Here is a 24,825-nt window from a genome sequence, read left to right on the forward strand (position 1 = left end):
GAATACTGGAGTAGGTTGCCATGCCCTCCTCCAGGGGAACTTCCCAACCCAGGGATTGAACTGAGGTCTCCCACATTGCAAGTGGATTCTTTACCATCTGAGCAACCAGGGAAGATATGTATAATCAGGGAAGGATATGTATAGTTATACACATTCATATATACACATATACATACAGTGAGGTGGGGCAATTGGTCATTGATGATTTTTCAATATGGGGCTCATTACACAACCTGATGTTATCTTGCCATCTTCTTACTTTCCAATTCATTACTGGAAATCCTGTTACCACGACTCCCTGTGTTGACTTGCCCCACCCAATCTGTGACCTGGACTCTGGAGCCGGTGTTTCTCTTTCTCTCGGTGTCTGCCCTCAGGTAGAACTCATCCAAGTGGATGCGGAGTCAAGGTATGTGCCTCTGTTGCCTGTGGCTGTGTGTGTAACTTTCAATATGTGCCCTTTTCACTTCTGGGAATAAAATGAGAACCAATTTAATTACACTGGCAGTCCCTAGAAGTCTACTGTTTGATAATCTGAAGGCAAATACATCTGTTAGACAGGACTGGAAAAAATAGGAGCCAACAACCTTGGTCTTGTGAAGCAGGTGTGATGCTCTGTCCCTTTCTACCTTTGGGATCTTGGGCAAGTCATTTACGTTTAGTGAACTTACTTTCTTACTTGTAAAAGAGAAGGAATAATAGCATCAATGTTAATTCGATGCTCTAAAGAGATAATTACATGTAACTGCTTTGTAAATAATTAAGCATGATCTACATATTAACTATTACTGTTAATACTCTTTTGTAACTCCCTTCTCATGTGCATTTTCATTTTAATTGGGGCCAATGTCTTTTGACCCAAAGGACTGAATTCACAGTAAGAGAATTTCAGGTCACTGAGGAAGCCATTCTTGGGTGAGGAATGTTTCTGATAGTCCTCACATTACAGCAAACAGGAAACTACTAACTCCGTCTTTGCATAGGGTTTGCTCTGTCCCTGTAAGACTGAAGAACACACAATGATTAACCAAAAAAAAAAAAAAAAAAAAAGCCTCTGGGGGAGAAAAAAAATCACCATATCAGAGGAATTTCATGCTTTACTGCTTTCAGTTTTCTGGAAGAACATAGGTACTTACATCCCCAGCAGGAGGCGCAAAATAGATGCCACTGGAGTCGAATTTATAGTGCGGATTCTGAACTAATTCCGGGTTGAAGAATTTGTTTAGGATGCTGCGCAGCGTGCGCCGGTCCCAGTCGTCAGTCACGCGGCCGCCGTAATTGCACTCGCCGGTCATGTAGCGTAGGGCGTCGTAGGGCAGGTCCTATAGGAGAGCTCAAGTTGCTCAACCAGGCAAGACTTAGCAGTCCCACATCATACAGAACCGTGTTTCTTGTTTGCTCACGTTATTAAACAGTTTACAAAACATTTGCATCACCACAGTTTCCCTTTGTATGTTCGCTTCCCAGCTAAGTTGCTGCAGTTTTCCCCAGGGTCTCTCTCTTTTTGTGGTCTGTCATTTTCAATCCGTCAGTGCAAAGAAAAGAAATCCTCTATAACTTGTGATAAAGTGATATAGCTCAGTCGTGTCCGACTCTTTGTGGAATGTAGCCTACCAGGTTCCACCATTCATGGGATTTTCCAGGCAAGAGTACTGGAGTAGGGTGCCATTTCCTTCTCCAGGAGATCTTCCCGACCCAGGGATTGAACCCGGGTCTCTGGTAGGCATTGTAGGCAGACGCTTTACCATGTGAGCCACCAGGAAAGATCCATAACTTGTGAACTCACCTACTATTCGACCAGCATTAGTGCACCACCTACTATGTGCCTGATGCAAAATAAATTAGAACATAATCCCATCCTTGAAAATCCACCACTGCTAAGTGACAGTAGCAGTAGCAAGTGACGTTCAAAACCAATCAAATCTGAGATAATCAGTTTTAATATCCTTCACCACCTTTTTATACCTGTATATACTGATATTTTGGCAATTCGAATCATACTGTATGTACAATTCTGCATATAATTTTCCACCAAATCTCATATTATATATTTTACTGTTCCTTAAAATAGTATATGAAAATACTATCTTAATAATCATATTCTAATACTGAAGACTTTAGTGGCTCCTAATTTTCTACTTTGTTAACTTATGTTTCACTAAATATACGGTTCTTAAATTTTCTAATGATTCTTTAGTCTAGATTCCTAAAAAGGAAATTACGTCAATGGAAAGGAATTTATAAAAAGCAATTGATTAATGTTATCAAACTACTTTCCTGAAAGACTGTAGCAACTGTAGTTGTTAAAACAGTTCTAAAATCTTTGCTAATTTGATTGCCCAAAGATAATTAATATTACGTTCATTTGCACTTTCTAGAATACTAATAAAATTTATGATCTTTTAATTTCTAATAACATTTGTTCTTCTATAAGTAGCCTCCCATCCATTTTTTCAATTAAAGTTTTAATAGTTTTATTTTATTTGTATAAACTCTTTAATAAATTGACCTCTATCAAATTTGTAGAGATATTTTTCCCTGTTACTTTGCTTTTTTATTGTATTCACTAGTATACATAATTTCTAAATGTTTATGAATGCAAATAAACTGATTTTTCATATTGCAATTTTGTTTAGCTTAACCATAAATACTTAGATGTGTTGTGCTTAGTTGCTCAGTCATGTCCAACTCTTTGTGCCCCCAGGCTTCTCTGTCCGTGGGGATTTCCAGGCAAGGATACTGGAGCGGGTTGCCATGCCCTCCTCCAGCGGATCTTCCTGACCGAGGTCTCCTGCATTGCAGGCAGATTCTTTACCAGATGAGCTAACAGGGAAGCCTAAATACTTACATACCCACCAGTAATATAAAGAATTTTCTCTCACTCCTCACAACAAAACTGAGTGTTATCGTTTAGATAAAATGATAATTAAGCAATAAAATTGTTTTTAATTTTTAAATTAATTTTTGAGATATAATTGACATATAACATATTTGTTTCAGGTATGCCACATAATGATTTGGTATTTGTATGTACTATGAAATGATAACAACAAGCTCATTTAACATTCATCATCACAGTTACAAAAACTTTTTGTGTTGAGAACTTTTAAGATCTGATTTCTTTAGCCACTTTCAAATATGCAGTATAGTATTAACAATAGTCACCATACTGTATGCTACATATCTTAATTTTATTTTCGATTCTGACATTTGAGAAATATTTATTCGCCATTTGTATTTCTTATTGTTAAATAATCCACTTTTTTCTTTTAAGTGTTTTCTTCACATAAATGAATATCTTTTTTCTTATTATTAAAAGCTCTATTAAGATACAGGATCAGTTTGTTATACAAATTTTAGATATTTTCTCCAAGTCATCTTGTCTTTTATTTTTATGATGTTTAATTGTTTATGGCTTTTTATTATAGCAATGTTTTTAAATGTTTGCTACTAAAATATAGAAATTTTTTACTTTAGGATATTTTCCTATCTTTTTTTTTTTTAATTGTTCTACACATCTTTCTGCAGTTATTTGCTAAAGGTTTAAGTGTATACATTGTACATCCCAGTGATCCCACTTTGAGGAATCCCTTCAACAGAAAAAAATAGCTCTTGGGAAGAATAGGTGGTACTAATTTCAAAGGAAGAATTTACTGAATTCAGGGTTGGGAATTTTGAGACTAGCTCTTTGGTAGAACTGGAAGAGAAGGTAGTGAATTTTGGAGAACACCTCAGGACCAAGACCTGGTCGAGAAACAAGCAGAAGCAGGAGGGAGAAGCCGGCATGGTGATGAGGGGAGTTTGCAGATGCAGGTACTGCTTGGGTTTGCCTTGCTGATAGGTCATAAAACTGTTTTAAAAAAAAACTCCTGCACAAATTAAATAGTTAATATATGAGGATGAGCTGGCCCCTGGGAGTGCTTTGTGAGGCAGACATAAAATGACATCTGGAGAGGGAAGAATTTGATTTACATATAATGGTTAAACCTCCCAACATTCCCCTGAGAACTGATGGGTACACTGGTATTTATCTCAGCTGCTTCATCACAACAGGGCCAATCAATCAAACCCAGGAATGTGTTCTCCTAGAGGCCCAGGTCCATCGTCTGGGGTTGTAGAAATAGCAGCTGTATGCTGGGACTGCTTCCCTGCTCCGTTGTAACAAGAAGGTTTAGACCATGGACTGGGAGAGAGCATAGAACCAGGCAACAAGTATGCAAGGTTATGCTGATATATGAAGTTACTCATTTTAACTCTGCTTATTATTGAATAGTGGAGGGCTTCCCTCGAAGCTCAGTTGGTAAAGAATCATTCTGCAATACAGGAGACCCAGGTTTGATTTCTGGGTTGGGAAGATCCCCTGGAGAAGGAAATGGCAACCCACTCCAATATTCTTGCCTGGAGAATCCCATGGACAGAGGAGCCCAGCAGGCTACTGCTCATGGGGTCACAGGAGTCAGACATGACTTAGCGACTAAACCATCACCACCATTATTGAATAGTAAGAAATGAAAAGGAAATAAAATCCTGATAGTCAAAAAGGAGAAGCTGTGTATGCAGCCATTGAGACAAACATCTATACTATGATTGTTTACAACATATGTGAGTAAGAACAGCAAGCTGAAAATGATATGCAAATATGATTGTTTTTAAAGAAAATTTGTGCATATACTATATATATGTATATATGTTAACTATTTGTGTACAAGAAGAAGTCTGGACAGGCCCTACTGTGAAACTGGTTGCTTTGGGGTGAACTTATGGTGACAGTGAGGGGTGGGACTTTTATTCACACATAGTCACACACACACAATGACATACACACACCTCTGGGAATTACCCATCAGCCAAGTACATTATATATACCTACTTGCATTTTCTTCTTTTATAATTTTTCTTATTTACTTTAAAAATTAATATGTATATAAAGAATTCATATAGCTCAATAACAAAAACCAAATGATCTGATTAAAGGATGGACAGAGGATCTGAATACATATTTTTCCAAAGAAGACATACAGGTGGCCAACAGGCACATGGAAAGATACTCAGCATCACTAATCACCAGGAAAATGCAAATCAAAATCACAATGAGATGTTCTTTCACATCTGTCAGAATGGCTATTATCAAAAGACAGGAAATAATACATATGTTGGTGGTAATGTAAATTGGTGCAGCCATTATGAAAAACAGTATGGAGGTTGCTCAAAAAATGTTTTGAAATAGAACTACCATATGACCCAGCAATTCCACTTCTGGGTATTTATTCAAAAAAAATGAAAGCACTAACTTGAAAGGCCATATACACCCCTATGTCTATTGCAGCATCATTTAAATAGCCAAGACATGGAAGCAATGTCAGTGTTCATTGATGGATGAATGGACAAAGGAGATGTGGACTAGATGTGGAATACCAATGGAATACTACTCAGCCATAAAAAGAATGCAGTCTTGCCATTTGTGACAAAATGAATGGATCTTGAGGGTATTAAGCGAAATAAGTGAGATAAGACAAATACCGTATGATTTCACTTAAATGTAGGATCTTGAAAAACATGAACAAAACAAAACTTATAGATACAGAGAATAGACGGATGACTACCATGGGGCAAGGGGTTGTGGGGAAGGCAAAATGGATAAAAGAGACTAAGACACACATTCCAGTTATAATTCGTGGGGATCTAAGTATAGCATCGTGACATTAGTAATATCATATTGCAAATTTGATAGTTGCTAAGGAAGTAAATTTTTAAAGTTTTCATCACAAGAAAAAAATTTTTTTAGTTCTATGGTGACAGATAACTAAAAGTATTGTGGTAATCATTTTGCAATATATACAAAGGTTGAATCATGTTGTATACCTGAAACTAATAGAATGTTGCAGGTAAATTGCACTTCAATACAAAGAACAAAGTTTTGATTGCTGAAGAAGAATTCCATTAGATTCAATATCAAAGGGAACTGTGAATCACATTCCTCAAAAAAAAAATCTCCCTGTATCTCTAGATGGCTTTTATGAGATGAGTGCATAGCAGTTTTGTTCGGTTGGTTGTATGATTAATCTGTTCGAGGAACGGGAAGTACTGCTCAATTGTCATTTAACAGTAGGAATCCCGTCAGTCAGTCCTAGATGTCAGTGAGAGAGTCCCATAGGATTTGCTATGACAGACAATTCCTGATATTCCTTATTCACTCAGTGTGCTCTCTCTCCTTTTCTTCTGGCTTCTCTGTCTGCACTTTTCATTTCTCCCGTCCTCTCTCCTACTACTGATACTGGATGCTCACCAGCTGTCAGGCTTTAGCTCATTTTTACTCTACAAGGCCTTTCTTTTAAATCTCAGGTGTTCTCAGGCTTCTCCCTACACATTAACAATTTACAGCTTTCTATTCGTGCTTTCTTTTCCTGGGCTTTATATCTATATGCCAAAAGCCTATCAAATATCACGGTTATCAACCTAGTCATCTCAGATGTAAAAAATGTACAAGACTAAATTATTTATCCACTCAACCATCCCCATTTCACTAACCCGTCTGCTATACAACTATTAATTCCTGGTACTATTTCCTGTCTGGATTAATCAGTGGATGGACCACCAATTGAGACCTAAAATCTAACATTAAGAGACTTCTTCCTATTCCTTTACCATTTAATATCTAGGTCATTTTCAATCCTTGTCCCTACATATCTATTATATCTCTTCCACATTTCCCATCCTAGTCCAAATGATTTGGTTTAAACTCTCAGCATCTCTTGCATGGGTACTGTGTTGGTCTTCTGTCTTAGTTCCCTAGGCCTGCCAATAGATGGCTTAAAATAAGAGAAATTCATTGTCTGATAGTGCTGGACGCTAAAAGTTTGAAATCAAGGTGTTGGCAGGGCCACACTCCCTCCAAAACTTCTAAGAGGATCTTTTCTTGCCTCTTCCAGCTTCTGTAGCCCCAGGTGTTCCTCAGTTTGTCACGGCATAATTCTAATCTCTGCCTCTGGCTATCTTTTCTGTGTACCCAAATGTTACCGCTATACATGATACACACACACACACACACATACATAATACACACACACAGTATTTTAAAATTTCATATTCAGTTCAGTTCAGAGAGACAGAGACAGAGCAGGGAGAGCAAGGGGGCAAAATGTGGTTGATATGACAACAACATGACACTGTGGGGCTTCTTCCCAGGATCTGTAACTCACGTTAACACCACTGGCTTAAGTAGTTTGTCTGATCTGGGACAAATAGCCCAAACTCTAGAAAAATAGTACTATGACATTTCCCTCAAAATAAAGCCATGAACAGAGGGAAATCAGTCTGGTTTTTTTTTTTTTTTTTCCATTTTTGAGACTGGCTGATGTTCCCAAACCCTTTACAAAATACGTACAGTATGATCACTTTTCAAATTGCCATAGGTGTTTATGTATCAAAATAAATGATAAAATACAGATTGTTAACAGATAAGCTGACATCCTAACTACCTACTAGGGCATTTATAATATCCTATTACAACAAAATCCTAGTTAAAAAAACTTTTGGAAACTATCCTGCTATTCATTATTTTCTCCCTCACGGAAAAATCCTCTTGTTTATTTGTTTAAACAAAAATAAACTGCACAGGAACAATTTTAAAGTCCAAAGAGACAACAACTTTGTTTTAAGGCTGCAGTAGCTGATACAGCTTCTCACTGCTACCTAGGTCCCACCTCCTCTGTGGACCACTGCCATACATGCAGAACCCTGTTAGCTAATGCATATTCTGCTATTCATTCTATAAAAGGAGAAATTAATCAGACATCCTTGCTCACTGTACAAACACTCTGTGATAAAGTGCACAACAGGTAATGTCCTTGCTGTAACTGTTATAGTACCTCATACTGATTGAGGAACATGTGCAGCTGCTGTACGCTGATTCTGAGATCAGTCTCGTTGAACTCATAAGGAATATTCCACCCCAGGGGGCCAAACTTCCGTCTCTCTTGTACCAAAGCATGAAAGAAACAGAGGCCATATAGTAGTTTCTTGAATTCCTCCTGTAATGAGAAGAAATGGTATAGCATCATTCTTTCTTCCCCAACACTGCATTATGCTTATCATACTTTAAAATCGAAGTAACTACTTTTGCTGATAAATATATCCATGTCAACAGAATTAACTTTTTCACTGGCTATTTAGGCAAAAATATGCTCATTTGTATGCATGTTCAGTTGACACACACAGCTACGTACACCAGGTTTCAGAAAGTATAGTGAGCTTGTCTAATTCAATGTTACCTTATATATATATGTATGTGTGTGTGTGTGTGTGTGTGTGTGTGTGTTTGAAGTCACACAGTCGTGTCCAACTCTTTGCAACCCCATGGACTGTAGCCCACCAGGCTCCTCTGTCCATGGGATTCTCCAGGCAAGAATACTGGAGTGGGTTGCCATTTCCTTCTCCAGATATATGTATATATACATGATTTTGGAGGATTTCAACTTAAGCACTGCAAAGCAAAAACTATGAATTCCAATGTTTGTTCCCAGATCACCATGGAGAAATTTCAAAGGAGATAGTTCAAATCAATTGAGAAACTCTAACAAGCACTTTTGGATTGAAGTTTTGGGCAGCCTCACAGTGTTTATGTTACTACAGAAGTCCTATGTGCATGCGTGTGTGCATGCTCAGTCACTTCAGTCATGTCCAACCCTATGTACTACAGCCCTCCAGGCTCCTCTGTCTATGGGATTCTCCAGGTAACAATATTGGGGTGGGTTGCCATGTCCTCCTCCAGGGGATCTTCCTGACCCAGGGACTGAACCCGCATCTCCTGTGTCTTCTGCATTGGCAGGTGGATTCTTTACCCCCTGAGCCACCTAAGAAGCCCATAAAAGTTCTAGAATCACTGTCAAACACACATTCCATGTTGATTCAGAACTCAGAAGGTACAATGCAATATGTTAATTATTTGTACCCTCCACAAGGATATAAAAATGGTCAAACTAGAGCCTGAGAAAGGATTTGTGAAGAGATATCCTGGGAAAGTGCAGCTGCTGTACTGGGAGTCCCCTTGTCCTTATATCCAGGAAGAGGAGAGGGGTGTGTTGGGTCCAAGCTACCAAGAAAGAATTCATGGGGCCACTGAGAGAGTTGATACATGAACCCTGCATCTGGGATAGAGTGCTGCTGCTGCTGTTAAGTCACTTCAGTCATGTCCGACTCTGTGTGACCCCATGGATGGCAGCCTACAAGGCTCCCCTGTCCCTGGAATTCTCCAGGCAAGAACACTGGAGTGGGTTGCCATTTCTTTCTCCAATGCATGAAAGTGAAAAGTGAAAGTGAAGACACTCAGTCGTATCCAACTCTTTGCGACCCCATGGACTGCAGCCTACCAGGCTCCTCCGTCCATGGGATTTTCCAGGCAAGAGTACTGGAGTAGGGTGCCATTGCCTTCTCCCTGGGATAGAGTGGAAAAATGCAAAAGTCATGCCTAGGAGTATGGAGCAGCCTATGGCCTCGGACTGTGGACTTTGGTGCAGAAATCAGTAGCTCTCCTTCACATGGTGGGCCAATCTGGAGTGAATCCCAAGGAGTGGACAGGGAGCTGGACTAGGAATGTCAGCCAGTAGTCATTTCAGTTATTTTCTTCTCAAGGGGACTTGTGTCATGGGGCAAGGAAATCCCAACAGTAAGAGCCGGTATGAAGTGAAGGCTGGAGAACCAAAGGCTGAGAGGAAACAGCCAGATGAAGGGGAGGTGTTGCCGAGGGTGATGGAGGCACAAAGAAGTCAAGCAGCAAAGGGAGCCAAGGAAGAACCCCTGAGAGAACTCACAAGGCAGAAACAGTCAGCTTCACATCCCAGCCAAGTCAAAAGAGCTCCAGGCACATGGCAAGATGTTCAACATTGCTAATTATTAGAGGAATGTAAATCAAAACCACAATGCAGTATTACCACCTCACATAGTCAGAATGGCTATCATCAAGAAGACAAGTAACAAACGCTGGAGAAGGTGTGGAGAAAAGGAAACCCTTGTACACTGTTGGTAGGAATGTAAACTGGTAGAGCCACTATGGAAAACGGTACGGAGGTTCCTTCAAAAATGAAAAATAGAACTACCATAAGATCCAGCAATTCCATTTATGGGTATATATCTGAAAGAAAAAGAAAATTCTAACTCAAAATGATATAATACATGTACTCTATTTACAACAGGGTTCATAGCAGCCCTATTTACAACAGCCAAGACATGGAAACAACCCAGGCTTCCATCAACATATAATTGGCTTAAGAGGATATGATGTGTACATATACACAATGGAGTATCACTCAGCCACGAAAAGAATGAAATATTGCCATTTGCAGCAACATGGATGAAATTAGAAAATATTTTACTTAGTGAAATAACTCAGAGAAAAACAAATACAGTATGATATCACTTATAAATGGAATCTAAAAAATAAAACAAATGAATCTATCTACAAAACAGAAACAGACTCACAGACACAGAAAACAAACTAATGGTTATCAAAGAAAAGAGGAAGGAGTATGGGATCAACAGATACAAACTATTAAACATAAAGTAAACATAAATCTCCCTGGTGGCTCAGATAATAAAGAACCTGGTTGCAATGCAGAAGACCCAGGTTTGATCCCTGGGGGAAGATCCCCTGGAGAAGGAAATGGCAACCCACTTCAGTATTCTTGCCTGGAAATTCCATGGACAGAGGAGCCTGGTGAGCCACAGTTCATGTGTCACAAAGAGTCAGATATGGCTGACTGACTAATACTTTCACTTTCAAACATGAAATAAGCAACATGGATTTACTACATAACACTTAGGAATTATATTCCTTATCTTATAATAACCTACAATGGAATATAACCTGAGAAAAACGTAATCATTTTGCTGTATACCTGAAACTAGCACAGTATTATAAATACACTATACTTCAACAAAAAAAGAGAATGATGCCAACTCTATCCTTTTACTAGAGAGCAGAAACCTGTTTTCAATAAAAGTTAAAATATCAATTAATATATCATGTTGCACTTTCTGACTTCTGATTCAAGACTGGCTCTGCAGTTTAAAATGACTCTAGGTCATTTAATTACCTGACACTAATCAGGAAAGCCAGGAGACTGCCCAAAGTTTTAACCAAGGGCAGGGTGAAGGTTACCCCCGTGGAATAAAATCAAAAGGGAAAATGTGAGATGAGCAGAAAGGAGCATAAGTTTAACCACATAGGGGGGAGAAGCGAAGTTAAACATGCTGTGCTGATTCTGCAAGTCTTCTGGATATAGTCGAGAACTGAGCAAATCAATAAATGCGTTGAGGTGGGAGCCTGGCTTCTCACTACTGAAGAAGGGACAAGTGAATACGGAATGAGGAAAAGCTGGAAAGAACCCAGGGTAGAGCAACAGAAATTGGAGGTATTGGTAGGAACTTGTTACTTCTAAAACATGTATATGAATGTCTGTGTGTGCACGGGGTTGTCTGTATGCACGATATGTGTGTATGCAGATTTGCATACACATATTGTGAGTACATGTATATGTTTCAAAGTTCTCTCTAAAAAGACATACAGATGACTAACAAACACATGAAAAGATGCTCAACATCACTCATTATCAGAGAAATGCAAATCAAAACCACAGTGAGGTACCATTTCACGCCAGTCAGAATGGCTACGATCCAAAAGTCTATAAGCAATAAATGCTGGAGAGGGTGTGGAGAAAAGGGAACCCTCTTACACTGTTGGTGGGAATGCAAACTAGTACAGCCACTATGGAGAACAGTGTGGAGATTCCTTAAAAAACTGGAAATAGAATTGCCTTATGACCCAGCAATCCCACTGCTGGGCATACACACCGAGGAAATCAGAATTGAAAGAGACACGTGTACCCCAATGTTCATCGCAGCACTGTTTATAATAGCCAGGACATGGAAGCAACCGAGATGTCCATCAGCAGATGAATGGATAAGAAAGCTGTGGTATATATATACACAATGGGGTATTACTCAGCCATCAAAAAGAATACATTTGAATCAGTTCTAATGAGGTGGATGAAACTGGAGCCGATTATACAGAGTGAAGTAAGCCAGAAAGAAAAACACCAATACAGTCTACTAATGCATATATATGGAATTTAGAAAGATGGTAACGATAACCCTGTATGCGAGACAGCAAAAGAGACACAGATGTATAGAACAGTCTTTTGGACTCTGTGGGAGAGGGAGAGGGTGGGATGATTTCGGAGAATGGCATTAAAACATGTATAATATCATGTAAGAAACGAATCGCTAGTCTAGGTTCGATGCAGGATATAGGATGCTTGGGGCTGGTGCACTGGGATGACCCAGAGGGATGGTATGGGGAGGGAGGTAGGAGGGAGGTTCAGGATTGGGAACACGTGTACACCCGTGGTGGATTCATGTTGATGTATGGCAAAACCAATACAATATTGTAAAGTAAAATAAATAAATAGAAACTTTCTAAACTGAAAAAAAAAATAAATAAATAAAAGGATCAGAACTACAGACAATAAATGCTACATGTCTAACACCCAAATCTTGGTCTCTAATACCATTCCCCGTGGAACAGGAACCAGCGCTCTTCAGAAAAATGGCTGGTTCCAAGACTGGGGTACAGATAAGCCTGGAGCAGCTTATAACAGAAAGAGAAATAATAGTAATAAACAATGGGACCTATTGGTCCTGCTGACCAATTCTGGACAAAACTTGAGCACACCTATAAAAGATAAATAAATGAGATAGAAGGGAGGGCCGCTGCTGACAACAGCATGTCAAGTGTCAAATGCGGAGGGAGTTCTGGAGTTGAAATCACCAGAGGAAATAAGTGGGTCCAGCAAGAATCATCACTGGCTACTAAATCCGGGTCCTAGGTAGATTTTGATGAGGAGGAGGATATCTTCATGGTCCAAAGTGTCTTCTCACAGATTATTCGTCACAAGGGACAAAGCAGTTATTATAGAGAGAAGAAATTAGACCATACTTCGTCTGGGGGATCAAAATTAGTATCATCAGTGAGAGATAAATGGGCATTGCATGCCTCCCAGTACAAGCCTCTGAGAAGATGACTTCACCCAAGTGGCACTGTGGCTCAGAACTTGTAACCTAAAACCAATCTCAAGGAGTGAGACGTGTTCTATTAAAAACAATCCAGGGAGATGAATTCTTCAGAAATGTCAGGGCCATCAAAGACAAAGGAAGGCTGAGGTAATGGTCCAGATTAAAGGAGACAAAAAAGACATGGCAACTAACTGTGATCCTAACTCTGAACCAATCCCCCGGTAAATCAGAGAAAAATGTTCTAAAGGACATTACTTCATCAACTGACAAATTTGGGACACAAACACAAACTTGGGTATATTAGATACAATAGTGTATCCCTGCTAAAATAATACTACAATAATAACTGTAATTGGATAAGATAATATCTCTATTCTTAAGAAATAAAAAGACTGAAATATTTATCTAGGAATAAAGGGCAGTGACATATCTAACTTTCCTACAGATGGTACATGTTAATAGGAAGCAAATATAAGTAAAGGGCATAGAGCTGTTCTTTATATTACTTTTATATTTGCAACTTTTCTGTGAGTTTAAAATTATTTCAAAATGAAAAGCTAAAATATATGTACTATGGTGTGCTGCTTTGGCATTTGAGATTTTTGGTTTGAATTTCAGTTCATAAATGCCTGGACTTCTCATGTTTGTGACAACTATTGGAGAGACCTATGGATCTAGAAGAAAGGGAGTGACATTTTGCAAAAGGGCTTCTGTCTAGCTATCATGTGCAGAAATGCCCTCATCACCTACCTGGGAGTAACCTGCTCTCTCTGGGCCAAATCAATGCAAAAGTTTGTCATATAGCAGGTCTTGAACTATTAAGGTCTGACTTACTTTTAAATACAGGCTCCCCTTTTTTTATTACCCCAGACTTTGTTTAATGAAAGTACTTCTTTAATGTTTTCTTTTGATGTGTATTTAAAACATATTCCAACATCAAGAGTGTGGGTTTTTTAATGGTAAAAACTTACCAAGGTTCATAACCCTCTTAAAAAGAAGTTCTTCCATTTTTAATTATGGCAAAACACTGAGAAACAATTTTAGGTCACAGACATTCACACACAGAATTCTAATCATGAAAGCAGTGGGTGGCTTCCCTGCCTGCCTTGTGATGCTAAAAAAAGTACCCTTATGAGTCCCATCAATCAGGGAGCAAAATCATTTTGGCTCTCATTATAGTTATATGGAGGAAATATTTTTATGTTTTAATTTAAAGATATGGCTTCAAATAGCAAAGGGCTCAGCTAATATCCTGAAACAGGATTCTCCAACCTTGCAGATTTGTATGGGGAATGGCTTGCAGCTGACTTTCTAAATAGAAGGCTGCATAATTAATAATACCCCACCAGGTATCAGCTGAGCAGGAATGAGCCTAGTGGTAAGATTAAAATAAAATATTAATAAAATTGACTTCGGTAGAGTCAATAATCAGTAATCAAAACCAACTGCACCGCAGTGCACGAGGCCTACTTAATTTGCAGTTTTACTCAGCACACACATCCAGGACCACCGGGGGCCACTTGAGTTGCTTTACGGGGCTGAGGTAACAAGACTTAGCCATTACTAACAGGCTTTTTGCAGCTGCCAAAGAACTCGGGGTCAGAGATCGGGTCCATGAGGTAGGAGCGAATGATATTAGCCCGTAGACCTTTCGGTGCTTCGTTGGTCATTTTCACTCCATTCTGCAGCACAGACACGGGGAAATTTGGAGACGGGTAACTTGTCAACCAAATTCGGAAATCTGGATGCGTTGTTTCTATGCTTAACTCCTGCAACAACAACAAAAAATCAGATACATAAGATACATAAAATGGAAGGAAAATCTCTGGATCATGTGGGCCAGAAGTGAGAGGAAACAGTTGTACAAAATAGGGCTTACTGCTGCAATTGAAGGCAAAAGCCTTAAAATCTAATACTGCCACTGAAAGGACATATGTCACTGGGAAGGCCCAGAGGGTTGCCACTCTCCCTGATACAATTAAAACACATGACCATAATGTTTACAAAGGCATTACATAAATCCGTTGGCCATGACAAAGACTAAGACATTCCAAAAAATCTTGTGTCTTCACTGCTGTTGCTGAAATATTTATAGAAATACTTCTCTGCCCCAGAGCCATATTAAGAATGATGTCTTTTTGCTGTAGCCAAGCTGTAAGAATAAGCCACACACTCAGAAAAATCAATATTAAGCCAAGTAGGGATGAACAAAAAGAGGGAGGTTTGAAAGGCAAGAAGAACTGGTGTATCCTGAAGTGCTAAACCATACCATTATTAGCGATACTTGTTTATGGGGACAGTAAGGCCTGCTAGGAGGATAGAGGATGACAGAACGCTCATGACTGTTGCGAAGGCAGTATCAGGCCTTGGAATAATATCACCAGGCTTGCCCTCTCTTCTGTTCCACTAACTCCTCCCAACTGTCCATGTCAGTCATATCTGTGCTTTTTAGATTGCAAATCTTAATCAGTAAAAAAAAATTTTTGAGCATTCATGTGGTAAAGAGGTGGGTGGGGAGATTGGAAGGATGCTTAGGGACATATATTTTTAATGAACAGTGAAGGTGCCATCCTTTTCTCCTACTGACTGACCTATGCCTGGTGACTTAGGTAGCATCACTCATGGGACTCTGGGTCAATTTCACTATTCACTGGAGGCAGCTCTTGTCTCTTGGATTGACTCTCTAATGGGTATATGATACGATTTGACAGGCCAAGAGAACAGCCTAGAGACAGAGGAACTGTGAGGATACAGGCACAAACATAAAGCCTCTAATATAAGGCCCAAAGCATGAGAAGATGTTAGTAAGGCAAAAAATACTAAAGAAGTTTTTCAGATAGAAATAAGATTTATTATGGAGGCGTACATTCTCGAGAAAGCATGTTCTCCCAGTGAAAGTGAAAAAAAGGCCAAGTGGCTGGAGCACAGAAGTCAAGACAGAAACGCCTGAGAAGCAGGCAATGCTCAGATGAAGAAACCATGATGGGGGCATGAATATTGTCTCCAAAAATGGAAAGCCATGGAAAGGCTCTAAGCAGTGAAGCATTATTCATTCACAAGTTCAGTAATGATTCCCTGATTATGTCCCGTGAGCCAGGCATTATTCAAGGTGCTAGAGGTAAACCAGGGAACAAAAACAGTGCATGCTTACATTCTAGTGGGAGATAGACAAAGCAAAACGGTGACAAGTGGCATAAAGAACACCACAGTCTGCGTTAGTGTCAGGTGGATGTCTGGATAACGCAAGTTCTATCAGTTTAGTAGCCTGAAGGACTGTAAGTGAGGAGAGGGCTAGAGTCATGGGTAATTATTTGGACACATTTTTCTCTGTTGAAACCAAGTGCCAGGTTTTCTGTTTACTCAGCTGAGCTACATGGGGTTTTCTTTCTGGAATCTCTGACCACAAAGATAGGGAAGTACCATGACCCACTACAACAGGTGTGTGGGAGGAGTGCTCTTCTGGTTTCAGATTCAGCCTTTGTGGCAGAGTGACAGGCTGTGTGGGGGAGAAGTGAATTTCAGAAAAGTTACATCCTGTAGCCTTCCAGTTTAGAGGGGCCACATGAATTTCCCCTGAAAAGCTTTTTTCATTGTTTTTGGTCCACTGCTCTAAAAAGTAAATTGCTTTATATTTACCCTGTGGTTTATTCTTATCTTTGGGGCTGTGCCTCTGGATCAAGGATATTTCTGACCCGTGGGATGAGAACTCGCCCTTAGTAGGAGGAATTAGGCAAGGCCTGGCCATGGGCTGTCCTCCCGCTCCTAACTTGAGCCCACCTCCCCTAAAATCCAGCCAGGCCACTAAACCTGCAACCCGCAAATCACAGGACAGGAGGGGAGTTACTTAGATGATACATGCATCACTAATTACACTGGGGGACTACCGTCTCATCAAAATAATCTTGCACTTTTACCTCGCAAACTTTTTCGAGGGTTGGCATCCAAGAGGTGGCAAGGTGACAATTCTGAAGAACAACCCATGTGCCTTCTTTGACAGCTTTTTCTAACATCTTCATTGCTATGGGCCCTTGGCCTTGACCAAGAGATAAAGAGCTAAGTTTTGTTCCTCCATATCCCTGTATGAGGATAGTGAAGATGTCATTTAAAATCAAATTTTGAAGAAGAACCAATATTATCATCACAGGAAATGTTCATATTAAATACATTAAATACAAAATTTAATCATGCTGCATCCCTCAGAGCTCCCAAGCACACACAGCTCTAGAAAACTTTTCCCAATTAAGAAGCCAATAAACAAGATACAACACAAGCCAGTTCATGAAGGAAACAGTCATGGCAATAAATGAAACATCCTGTAGGGTCTTTGACTGTTGAGACAATAGGCAGGAAAAAGTTAAACAGACTTTCAATAGGAGGAGATGAACAAGCCCTGCTATCATGCAGCAACTCCTAAAATTCAAAGCTGAAAACTATGAATAAAGCAGTGAACTTACCCCAGTCTTCTCCAGATCTTTGAATAATTATATCTTCACTAATTTGGTTACTGCATAAAGTTCAGGTAAAAATACCTATTAACTTCTAATTTCCATTCAAGTTCATTTAGGGAAATCTGTGGGAATGTTTGCCTGGAATTCATTTCTCCTATATCCTTATTCATCTACACTTTTGGGAGATGGTGTCTGTGACTCCCTAGTCTATTTCTAGAACAATTACCATCTGAATGCCACAGTGGAAGAGTCCTTGAGTTCTGGGAGCAGTAGAGGAGAATGCCCTGTCTGAATATCCACAGTTTATTGACACAAACAGATAGAAGCAGCTGAAAACAATAGAGTTTTAAGGCACCTGATCATCAGCAAATTTTAGAAGGGCAGCCATGGGATCTGCTCCAGGAGAGAGTACGAATATCAGGGGTGCGCAGCAGTTACTGTCTGCAAATGCCTTGGATAGATCAAATGGGGGTGGTTCAATGAATGCACGCCCCAATCTGTTGGTTATAAATTCCTGCAGCATTGGAATAACCTAGAAAGGGAAAAGAAAGGATTTCAAGGAATATTTGAAATCTGCCTAAACCCTTAAAAGCTTCATATTCAAAGGTATTTTATAACAAAGTACTCTCCATTTTTTGTGTGTATTTGTAAACATTGATAAAGAGTCAAAGGCACAGTTGTCTTTTAGATGGAAAGTATACATTATTTAAACAATGTATGGCAAAACCAATACAATATTGTAAAGTAATTAACCTCCAATTAAAATAAATAAATTTATATTTAAAAAAAAAAGAAAAAAAAAACAATAAAAGGTGGGTGGTGACACCAGAATTCAAAGGCATTTTTCTTCCATTTAGTTAGTATTCAATATACCCTGGATGAAGAATATAAAAAACCTTAATTCTTTACTTAATTTTTAAGTACAACTTGACTATGTTTCAAAGCCCACCACTCAAAAGTAGATTCTAGTGTGATTTATACAATCCCATGCCAACAAAGATTGATGTAGCTGAAAAAACAAAGAAAAGGAAAAGCACTATGAAAGAGAAAGCATACTTTCAAAAAAGAGGCAAAAGTACGTCATATAAACTTTCTGATACTATGCTTGTGCATTTCCTGGGAACACGCTTAAGAAAGAAAAGAACTTTGGGGCTCATGTGTCCCTTTGAGGCAGTGATGTGGAAGTAGACCTGCAGTAAGCAGTACGGCTGAGGTACAGCTTTAGGTATATCATTCCTTCTTTTTGATGAAGAGTCCACACCTGGCATCTCTGGGCAATGGCTCAGGTGTAAGCCAAGCAAGTAATAAGTTTAATAAACCAGTATCCATGTATCTAGCTTAACAAATTATGTAAACATATCCAAGGAGAAGACTCTTGAGAGTCCCTTGGACTGCAAGGAGATCAAACCAGTCCATCCTAAAGGAAATCAGGCCTGAATATTCATTGGAAGGACTGATGCTGAAGCTGAAGCTCCATTCCAATACTTTGGCCACCTCATGTGAAGAACTGACTCACTGGAAAAGACCTGCTACTGGGAAACATTGAAGGCAGGAGGAGAAGGGGATGACAGGATGATATGGTTGGATGGTATCACCGACTAGATGGACATGAGTTTGAGCAAGCTCTGGAAATTGGTGATGGACGGGGAAGCCGGTGTGCTGCAGTCCATGGGGTCACAAAGAGTTGGACATAACTGAGTGACTGAACTGAACTGAACTGATCTCACAAAGAGAAGTAACGAAGTGAAAAGAACAAGGAGACTGTCTTGAAAGCTTTGGAATCACTCCAACTGGACACCTGCTCATATTCAAGGATAGAGGTGTGTGTATACACAACACTCCAAATTAGAACACTGATTTCACCATCCTGTAACTTTTCTGAACTTAAAGGGAATTGCAGGAGCAATTTACAGATAGAAAGAAACTCAAAAAGGTGGTCTTCTCTACAGAAAGTTACAAATATCTCCAAACTTTAATAGTGCATCTCAGAATATCTATCCATACAAGATTTGTAAGAAACACTCATTAACAAGGCACAATACCTTAAAAATAGTGTTGAATATGTGCAGGTAGATGTGTGTATTGAGAAAGAAGGAGAGAGGGAGAGACTGAGTGTGTGAGGATTGGGAGCAAAGAAACAGTGAAGGGATATCTTTACTTAAATGTTTTTAATGTTTCCACAATAGATTCATTCAAACATGGGAAGGTATGAATAACCAAGACACGGAACCAACCTAAATGTCCCTTGACAGATGAATGGATAAAGAAGATGTGGTACCTATCCACCCAAAACTATCACAACATTGTTAATCAGCTATGTTGTTGTTGTTGTTCACTTGCTAAGTTGTGTCTGACTCTTTGCAACCCCATGAACTATAGCACATCAGGCTTCTCTGTCCTTCACCAACTCCCTGAGTTTGTTCAAACTCATGTCCATTGAATCAGTGATATCATCTAATCATCTTTTCCTCTGTCCCCCACTTCTCCTCTTGCCCTAAATTTTCCCCAGCATCAAGGTCTTTTCCAATGAGTCACCTCTTTGCATCAGGAGGCCAAAGTATTAGCGCTTCAGCTTCAACATCAGTCCTTCCAATGAATATTCAGGATTGATTTCCTTTAGGATGGACTGGTTTGATCTCCTTGCAGTCCAAGGGACTCTCAAGAGTCTTCTCCAACACCACAGTCTGAAAGCATCAATTCTTTGGCGCTCAGCCTTCTTTATGGTCAAACTCTCACATCCAAACATTACTGGAAAAACCATAGCTTTGACTGTATGGACCTTTGTCGGCAAAGTGATGCCTCTGCTTTTTAAAACACTCTCTAGGTTTGACATAGCTATTCTTCCAAGGAGCAAATGTCTTTTAGTTTCATGGATGCAGTTACCATCTGCATTGATTTTGGAGCCCCCCAGAATGAAATCTGACAGTTTCAAAATTTCCCCCATCTAGTTTCCATGAAGTGGTAGGACCAGCTATGTTCCGATACAAAATTAAAACTTTTCAAAAAGATGTGGTACATATGTACCGTGGAATATTACTCAGCTATAAAAAAGCATGGAGTAATGCCATTTGCAGCAACATGGAGGAGCCAGAGATTATCACACTAAGTGAAGTTGGAGAATGGCAAACATCATATGCTATCACTTACATGTGGAATCTAAAGTACGATACGAGTAAACTTATTTACAAAACAGAAACAGACTCACAAACATACAAAACAATGTTATGGTTATCAAAGAGGAAAGGAGGTGAGAGAGGGATAAATTAGTTCAGGATTAGCTGATACACACTACTGTATATAAAATAGATAAACAACAAAATCCTACTCTATACCACAGGGAACTAACTATGTTCAATATTCTATCATAAACCATAATGAAAAAGAATCTGAAAATGAACATATATATATATGTATAACTGAATCACTTTGGTGTATACCAAAAATTAATGCAATACTCTAAGTCAACTGTACATCAATAAAAAATTTAAAACTACAGAAAGGTATAGAAGAGTAATAACAAAATGTATAAATGCCACAATGGTATGGATATACCTAAGGAGATTACTCATATATTGTTCCTATAAAATAAAAATCTACTGAGTGAATGAATAAATTAGGATGTTCTCTTTTATGAAGGTGGGACTCTAATTATAGAAATTCTAAACAAATATTACTGAACAATAAATTCACCTACATATAAAGTTTCTATTCCAAGGAAATTATTTCATGTTTCAGATATTTTGAATGGGAACAGATATCAAGCTGATAGTAGAAAACTGAAAATATCCCCATTTCCTGTCTCAGACCTTGTCCTTGCCCTTTTCCCTATTATTCTTTTGCTATGGCTGTCTTTTCTCCCTAGGTTAAGAACAATAACAATTAACAAAGAAAAACAAAATAGTTTTTAATAACCTCTCTCCTCTCAAGGCTAACCTCTTCACTAAACGACAATTTTACAAACAGATCGAAAGCCCATGGCTTTTAAGTACATGGTTTCAGTTTTAGGAAGTCTGAGCTCTGAGTGTTTCAGGCCGGGGTCATTCACTGAATTTGTAAAAAAATGGCAGACAGGAAGTGAGTCTTCTGGTAGTACAGGAAGACCCAGTTAGGGGTGCTCAAATGATAATTTTCATTGTTTCATTTTTAACATTAAAACTGAATAAGATCATAGAAATTGTGGACTTGTGGGCACAGTGGGAGAAGGAAAGGGTGGGATGAATTGAGAGTAGGTTGACATATATACACTACCATGTGTAAAATAGCTAGCTAGCGGGAAGCTGCTGTATGACAGAGAATTCAGATTGGTGTTCTGTGATGACCTAGAGGGGTGGGACAGGAGAGGAGGGAGGCTCAAGATAGGGGGGATATATGTATACTTATAGCTGACTCATGCTATTATACAGCAAAAACCAACACAACACTGTAAAGCAGTTGTGTGTGTGTGTGTGTTAGTCGCTCAGTCGTGTTCAGCTCTTCGTGACCCCGTGAACTGTAGCCTGCCAGGCTCTTCTGTCCATGGAATTTTCTCTTCTAATTAAAAAAATTAAAACACAATAGTCAACACAAAAATTAAAAAAAACAAAAACAAAAAAACAACTGAATGAGACCAGCTGTTCCCAAGACTAAACAGTAACTTCTGAGGCAAATGAAACTGCAAGCTATTCAATTTGGAAGGTGATGGAATTGGGTTTGCTCCTGCAATCTGATTATGCAAGCAAAGAACTATAAAATAAAATCTGTCAGGAACAAAAATTACAGACTAATTTAGGCACCCATCTTCCCAAAGGCAGAAAAGAAGTTTGTGGTCTTCTATGTATGTTTTTCTGTGTCTTGCAAGTTCCTACAAGATTTATCTGAGGTTAGAGAAACATATTAGCTTATATTTGACAAGTTTCTTATTAAAAGCTGTTTAATTTGCTTTCTGTTTACAGTCCAGAAGAAGAAAACTGTGGCCAGAAGCTCTTCATTTTGTAAATGGGCTCAAAACATTCCATACCTCAGTATTTATACATCTCATATGCTTTTGTCAATAAAGCACTATAAACTATTGAAATCCAAGGAAAGTGCAAACATTTCATTTTTCCTACTGGTGGTTTAGTGAACATCTTTTACATTTTTCCAAATTAGAGCATTAGAGAACCTAGCATTTGTGGCTTCTTACCATGGGATGGAGTCGGTTTTGAAGGGAGAGCAGTGGAAAGGAGACAGAAAAAAACTATGGTGACAAATAATATATACTTTATGTCAGAGATCAAACAATTACGATTTCCCTAGTGGAGATATATATATTTCATGACTTAGAGATAGCAAAGAAATAAAATCTATTTATGTAGTACTAGCCCAATTGTTGGAGAAGGCAATGGCACCCCACTCCAGCACTCTTGCCTGGAAAATCCCATGGACGGAGGAGCCTGGTAGGCTGCAGTCCATGAGGTCGCGAAGAGTTGGACACAACTGAGCAACTTCACTTTCACTTTCATGCATTGGAGAAGGAAATGGCAACCCACTCCAGTGTTCCTGCCTGGAGAATTCCAGGGACCGGGGAGCCTGGTGGGCTGCTGTCTATGGGGTCGCACAGAGTCGGACACGACTGAAGCGACTTAGCAGCACCAGCCCAATTGTTAGCCTTATATAGCACTGTTCCTTTCTCTGACATGCTAATACTACTTTGCTTTGGAAAATTATTCTTTTCAAAGCATAATACTATAGCCATATATCATTTTTAAATACATAGGTTCCAAAATCAGTGATTTATGACTAGGAATTAAAGTACCTGGTAATAGCAAGATTGAAGGGTTTGAGGTTGCAAGTAATAAAAGAGCATGCTAATAACTATTTCTATATTAAGGATTGTAGGTATGATGGTATAGATAATGGTAACTAGTTTCTTTACCATCTGACCCATGAAAGATGTCCAAAAAGTGTTAGTCACTCAGTCATGTCTGACTCTTTTGTGACCCCATAAACAGTAGCCCTCCATGCACCTCTGTCCATGGGATTTCCCAGGCAAGAATACTGCAGTGGGTAGCCATTCCCTTCTCCAGGAGATCTTCCCAACCCAGGGATCGAACCCAGGTCTCTTCCATTGCAGGTGGGTTCTTTACCATCTGAGCCACCAGGGAAATCTGATAATTATTTATATATTCAGGATTACAGATGTGATAGTATAGGTAACAGTAACTAATTAAATGGTAACTAGTTAACTTAGGATAAATTGATCTATGCTATAGTAGCAAACAACTTCAGGATATCGGTGGTTTAACACAACAAAAGCTTACCATCTCAGAAAAGTCATCTGAGTGTCCAGGCAACAAACTCTCCCTGCTCTGACTCAGCATTCCAGCCTGTTTATGGCACTTAAATATCAACATGTGATTCCCCAATTTTGATGGCAAGAGGAATATTCTGGAGACTCTCACAATGATAGCTAAATGCTTCCACCCTGACACTTTTGCCCACATTTTACTGGCCAAAACAAGGTTAATGGCCACAATGCCCCCACCTCGAGTATACACAGGAGAGAACCAGGAATACTGCTGAGAAGTATTAATGTTTACACTCTTCCACCCATGCAAAGAAAACTGTAGAGGAGATATGGAAGCATATATGAAAAAGTTATAACACACAGTGCTAAAGCATTCTGCAGAGGAGTTAAGAGACTTAAGAGAAGTAGGACTGTAAGTTTAACCTCAACTGATTCAAAAAATGAACAAAAGTCCCTCAGCTTGAATATCTAAATTTCCCAGCTCCCTCATACTCACTTGAAAAAGAGAGTGACTATGGAAAATAATATTTGATCTATTTGGTACTCAATGTATTTTCAGATTAAAATGTCAAATTTTTCAAAACAAACTGGGGAAAAGAAATTTATAGATGAAACTGCTGCAGTTAGGAAATGGCTCATTAATCACTTTTAACTAAAAAATATAGACTGTGATCAGAAACTCTTCTGTCAAATATTGAGGGCAGAAAGTTAATGGTACACAGAGAACCATTCAGTGTAACAGTTTTTATCTTAGAAAACAAAGTAAAAAATCTTTGAAAATTAAAAAAAATTTTAAAGGAAGAAGTCATGTTAGACAAGAGTTTGAACTATTTCATATTCTTTCATATTTAATATTTGCAGTGAAAACTTCTGAGGCTGAATGCTAATAGTTTCAATGAAGATTCATTTTTAAAAGGGCCCCCAAGCTGCAGTTAAATAAAGATCTTCAACAATGGGAACTATTTCCAGCATCTAAAACTGGGCAGCACTATGACATTCAGGGACCCTTGGCATACTGTGGACCCCTTCTTCCATCAATAAATA

At 38.9% G+C, this 24,825-nt stretch overlaps 1 protein-coding gene across 1 annotated transcript in view; it reads right to left on the reverse strand.

Annotated features, from left to right (window-relative positions):
- DNAH7 (dynein axonemal heavy chain 7) overlaps positions 1-24,825 on the reverse strand; it is a 254,731-nt gene that overhangs the window by 16,651 nt on the left and 213,255 nt on the right. The window contains exons 55-59 of the mRNA XM_052658581.1: positions 17,872-18,048; positions 16,983-17,144; positions 14,637-14,837; positions 7,869-8,030; positions 1,137-1,322 (exon numbers count right to left, since the gene is read on the reverse strand). Coding sequence (XP_052514541.1) covers positions 1,137-1,322; positions 7,869-8,030; positions 14,637-14,837; positions 16,983-17,144; positions 17,872-18,048 — 888 coding nt within the window. The remainder of the gene's footprint in view (positions 1-1,136; positions 1,323-7,868; positions 8,031-14,636; positions 14,838-16,982; positions 17,145-17,871; positions 18,049-24,825) is intronic.

The sequence above is a fragment of the Budorcas taxicolor genome, chromosome 2 (genome assembly GCF_023091745.1).
Source record: "Budorcas taxicolor isolate Tak-1 chromosome 2, Takin1.1, whole genome shotgun sequence".
NCBI lineage: Eukaryota > Metazoa > Chordata > Mammalia > Artiodactyla > Bovidae > Budorcas > Budorcas taxicolor.